Consider the following 5,573-nt stretch of genomic DNA (forward strand, 5'->3'; position numbering starts at 1 on the left):
TCCTTATCCTCTGAACTGCTTCACCCTCAATGTTGTTGTTGTTGTTCTGTTTTGTTTTTGGTTTTCTTGTTGTTGTTTCTTGGTACCGGAAATCGAACAGGGGCACTTAACCACTGAGCCACATGGCTGCAGGATGCTGGGCCCATTTACCTACTTACATGCCTTGCCTCACTCACCTCTCATGGGGAAGATGAACACAGGTGTGTGAAGATGTTCCATATTCAAAGAGCAACAACTGGCAGACTTGTCCAAGAGCCCCTGGGGAAGTCTGTTCAAAGCTTCTTTCCTCCAAACAAGTGTGATCCAAACTATCATGCTGGTTTTTGTGGTCACAGAGCCAAATATATGGACATATGGAATAAGAATGTTGGAGGTCTCAAAATGTCCAAAACACTAACATTTCAGATTTTTAAAAAATATTCATTTTTCAGTTGTAGTTAGATGCAATATCCTTATTTTATTTACTTTTACGTGGTGCTGGGGTGGAACCCAGGGCCTCGCACATGCTAGGCAATTGCTCTACCACAGAGCCACAAGCTCAGCTCCCATTTCAGACCTTTAAAGGAGGCCTAAGTCAATGGAGAGGATGCTGGGACGATGGGCCAGGATTCACTAAGGAACAGTGAATTGCCTCAAGCGTGAAGAAGAGCTATATCCATGAAGTGAGTTGGACCTATGGAAAATGGGGCAAGGATCAGAATGAGTGGGGTAGAAATACTTGAGAACTAATGTTTCCTGCCATCCTTAATGAATCTGGCAGGCAGTAGCTCTGGTTTTCCTTCCCTGTGCCACACACCAGTTTGAAATCCATGCGCTTAGTGCTTCTGTTCTCAGGACACAGTGCCAAAGTCGATAAAGCCTGCTTAAAAATATGTGCTCTGATGCCAGGTGTGGTGGCACATGCACATCAGCCCAGCAGCTCTGGAGGATGAAGCAGGAGGATCACAAATTCAGAGTCAGCCTCAGAATCTTAGTGAGGTCTGGTCTCAAAATAAAAAGTGAAAAGGGGCTGAGGGTGTGGCTTTGTGCTTGAACATTCCTGGGTCCAATCCCTGGAACCCTGAAGGAAAAAAATGTGCTCTGAAAGGCTTAGGTGAGAATTAATTAACAGAAGAGATCGAGGTGCTTGTTAACAGGAGAGTCTTCAGACATGCGTCACCTTTTTCATTTTCATGATTTTGAAATGATTCATTTCAAAACTGGGTGTAAAGATCAACTTACTCATCTCATTTAATGAGGTTCTATGCTATGACCAGTGATATTGATTTCCATTTGGATTCATGATATGAATTTTCATTGTTGAGCACACTTAATTAGGAAAATACTGTATCTGTCTAGGGAAATTGAAGAAATAACACTACATTTATCAGTCAAAGCCTCTCCATATAGTACACATGGGAATTTCCTTAATTCAGACTGTCCTGGACACTTGCCAGAAAAGAACACACACTTTCTTATGGAGCTCATTCTGTAGATGCCTTTGGTACAGACAGCAAGAGTTTGTCCCTGTGTCTTGTGGGCTGTGCGGGCCCTTCTAGTCTACTGTGGGGGACACCACAGTTCCCTCTTCTATGGCATTCTGTGAGAGAGCCAAGCAAAGTTCTTAGGAAATGACCTAGGACCTCTGATCACACGTCTTGTCATTCACTCAGCCACTCACAGGTCTGATGTTGTGCGTGCTTTCTGGGGCGCTCAGACTAAGAAACCCCGATTACCTCTCATGTGTGCACACCTAACTCAGAGTTGCATGTCTGTCTAAAAGGTTGGCAAATCGGCATTATTACTTGATTTACTTCATGCCGTATCCTGGAGCACTTCTCACATTGTACTTGGCCGGTGGCAAATCCTCAGTAAATGTTTGTGGTAGGAAAGAAGGAATGCATGAATGCTTAGAAGGGAGAGCAGAAGGGATGGTCTGTGCCACCGTGCAAAAGCACTCCAATATATGCTACTCCCAACAGGTGAAACCTCCCCAGTGGGTAGAGCAAGATGTATTTCCTTGATGTAGCTTTTAGCACACTGGACTGTGTCTTAGGGCATTGCCAAGGTCAACTTGAAGACTGACTGAACAGTTGTTTTCCCCGCCACATTATTCTCTGGACCATCAATCACACATTGGTTTGTTCTTGCCCAGAGAAGGAGGTATAACCAGGCCTATTTTCCCTTAAGGCTTAAGTCATCCATAAAATTGTGCATAAGCTGTATGTGAACTTTGCAAAAAGTTAGGGGTGCAGCCGTGCAGCCCCAAATAACCTGCTACCTAGAAGTCCACAGGTGCAAGACTGTATTTTCTGAAAATGTCCACAGCAACATCTCCCATTTCATATTGTTATAAATAGCGCCTGCCACCTCCCCCACTGAGAGATGTAATTCTTATTATCCCACTTGAATGTGAAAGGGCTCCTGACTCACTTCTAATCAATAGAGTATGACAGGAGTGACTCACCATGAGTTCTGAGGCTTGATCACAGGAGCTGATGCAACAATCACCTTTCTTATTGAAACCCCCACCCCTCAGGGTCTGAGTCATCACATATGAGGCCTGACTACAGAGAGGCCTGCCATGCTCAGAAGAAAACGAATGCCACCACGAGGTGAAAGTTAGGAACTCCACTTCCTGTTCCACCCCATCCTTCAGTCCTGTCCACAAGGCCACCAGGACTGTCAGTCAAGGAGCCTTCATATGAATCCAGGCATAGCAGGCCAGGCTTTTTCAAAGGGGGTCACAGACATCATATGAAAAAAGTCATTTGCCCTGTGTCTTTTCTCAGTTCCTGATTTTGAAATGCCATGCGTATACTAAACGGTTGCCATGTTATGGACTATCTTGGGGGCCATTTGTTATTGAGGCAAGAGTCACTGGGTGTGTGGGGGGGAGTAGGGGCCTAGGACAGGCCTCCATTGAAGGCACAAAGCCATCTGACCCTCCTGCACATCCTCATACCCTAATCTCATCCTTCCTTAAGTTATTTCATTGAATTTGTTTATAGTTTTCCTACCACCCCACCATAGAAGAGGACAAACAAGAGTTTTGTATGGCCCAGGGGACTTGACAGGAGTTCCCATCAGCTGAGAAGAGAAACGGGGTATTCATGGATAAGGTATCCAATGCTCGGCACCAGGTTTGCCCTGAATATGAGAACACTGGGACTTGATCCCATCACTTAGGGAACTGCACACAAGTGACCTACCCAATAGGTGGCAGAGACTAGATTCAAGTACAGACAGTGTGTCCCCAGAGGCTGAATGTGCAAACACTCTGCTGATTCCCCTCATCCAAACTTTAGGGGACCCTGGGGAATTTTGGCTTGCTGCAGAGTGAGAGACACCACCATCTTTGACATTCACAGAGGCCCACTTTGTTCAACAGCCCCAATTTCCCCACTGCCAAATCCTATTCTGGGTAGAGATCAACAAACACAATTTCACATTTATAAATATTTATTAATTTCTGAACACTTAACACATGTACAAGGTGGGTACTTTGAAAGATCCAAGGGGGTGGTCATCCCTCTCAATCCTCTCTCCCCATCCCCTCCCAGCAGTTAGTCACTAACACAAAACCAAGCAACAGAGTAGCATCATTGGAGAACTGAGTGTGATGAGGTATGTAATATCGAATTTCAAGACATGCTATTTTCAAACACACTAGATAAACAACGTGGCTGAAAGCAACAGCTTTCCCTAAGTAGTGGAAAGGTGTCCACCTAAAACACAAACGCTCAGGAAACCCGGGGAGAACGTCCTGTAAGTGTTCACAAAAGTGTTGGGATGTAGCCGCCCAGCACACTAAAATGCACGTGGTGCACACAAGCCTGTTCACAATAGCACCAGAAACGTACAGTACAAGGGATTCCCACCAGCCATGTGGGGATCCTTCAGGACGAATGGCACAACCAAGTGATGGAAGAGATGACTTGAAAACGTGGAGACACTACTTGCTTGTTAGATGTCAAGGTGATCATTGTACACAGAAGAAGGGGTGTGGGCTCAAGTTCTGGTTTCAGAGAAAGTCCCTTGAACAGAACTGGAGGGGAAGGGGGAAAGAGGGACAGGTAGCTTGCACACGGGGGAGAAGGATTGTTTCCCCAAGTGCTGCAGGGGTTGGCTGGAGGGGACCCCACCCGCACACTGGATTCAGCATGTCGGCGACCTCATTCACAGCTCTTCTTGGCCAGGACAGGCAGGGGCCATCTCCATGGACGCGTTCTGCATGGCATAGTCATCGTCGTCCTCCTCGGTGGCCTCCTGTTCCCAAGCTTCACCATCGACCTCCTCGATGACCATGCTGCGCACCGTGCCCGCGTCCAGGCAGTGCGGGGCGACGCCATACACGCGTGGGTCGGACTCCGCGGCGTGGAAGCTCTGCACCCCGCACCTGCTGCAGAAGCTGTGCAGCGCCGGGTGCGTGTTGGACGGGTAGGTGACCATGCTCTCGGCGCCCTGCAGCAGCGTGAAGCGCTCGGCGGGGACGAGGAAGTGGCGGTGCTGCTTCTTCTTGCACAGCCTGCAGCTGCACTCCACCACGTGCAGATCCTCAGGGGCCCAGGCCGCAAAGCGGACGGCGCCGCAGTGGCAGCCCCCGGTGTGGTACACCAGGCCCGGAAACTCGAAGGTGTCCAGCAGGAACTTGGCGGCACCCTCGCAGCTCAGGCCCCGCAGCTTGCGGAACGCCTCCCAGCGCTCGCGCTGAGCGCCCAGGTCCAGCTCACCCGGGGACGTGGCGGGGGCCGCTGGGGTGGGCGCGGGGGCCCGCTGGTTCCGCAGCTGCGGCGGGAGCAGCAGATTCTTGGCGCCGGTTTCCCGGACCCGCCGCCACCAGCGCTTGCGCCTCGCCTTTCCCCGCCGCCGCTTGGCTGCCGCGCGCTCCCTGCCTGCCGCCTGGCTCCCGACCCCGACTTGGACAGGTGGGCACCGCGCGCGGCTCGCGCCCATGACCGCGACAGCTGCGCAGGTGGCTGGAGGATCCCCGGGACGCTTTTGCTTCCGCCGCTGAGCGTTGGCTCTTTGCCTTGCTCTGCCCATGGCGCCTGCAGTCTTCTGAGTGGGTGCCCACCGCCCCTCATTTCCCAGGCAGTCTCTGAGCAACCTCATTGGCTGCACCTGCAGGATTGGCCACTTGTTGAGTGTGATGTCAAGAGACCCTTCCCTTGACCCTATCAAAACAGCCTCTGCTCCCTGAGAGACTCAGTGGGAAGGAGGTGGTTCAGCAGACACGTGTGGGGGCCCCCAGGGCTTCTGCGCACAGGGAGGAGTATTCAGCCTCCAAACTCTAGCACTCTTTTAGAGTCAGTTACACCAAACTAGGAACCAAAATATGGTCGTGATTTCTCCCACAGGGACCAGAGAGAGAGCCCCCGGGGAGACACAGGTGGTCTCAAGCCCACCAGCTGGGTGTGAAGGAGAGGGGCCAGATCTGGAAAGACTTTTTTTTTGCTGTCTGCCTGCAGGGTGGGTTCTGTCTGCCTCTACTAGTTTTCCTTGCGATGGAGTCTGTTTTCATATGACTGTACCATTTCAGCTTTGTAGATTCATGTGTGCATGATGTGGCTGTCTGTACTCTCTTTGAATGC

General features: G+C 50.3%; 1 protein-coding gene across 1 annotated transcript; it reads right to left on the minus strand.

Moving 5' to 3' along the window:
• Positions 1 to 4,158: 4,158 nt before the first annotated feature.
• LOC114082508 (centromere protein V-like protein 3) lies at positions 4,159 to 5,025 on the minus strand. Its single transcript, XM_027923697.2, has one exon. The coding sequence runs from the start codon at positions 5,023 to 5,025 to the stop codon at positions 4,159 to 4,161; it is 867 nt and encodes a 288-aa protein (XP_027779498.2).
• Positions 5,026 to 5,573: the final 548 nt, after the last annotated feature.

This window comes from Marmota flaviventris, chromosome X (assembly GCF_047511675.1).
Source record: "Marmota flaviventris isolate mMarFla1 chromosome X, mMarFla1.hap1, whole genome shotgun sequence".
In the NCBI taxonomy this organism is placed as follows: Eukaryota; Metazoa; Chordata; class Mammalia; order Rodentia; family Sciuridae; genus Marmota; species Marmota flaviventris.

What these genes read in the sequence shown, in the direction of transcription:
- LOC114082508 (XM_027923697.2), bottom strand. Translation starts at nt 5,025, where the DNA reads ATGGGCAGAGCAAGGCAAAGAGCCAACGCTCAGCGGCGGAAGCAAAAG.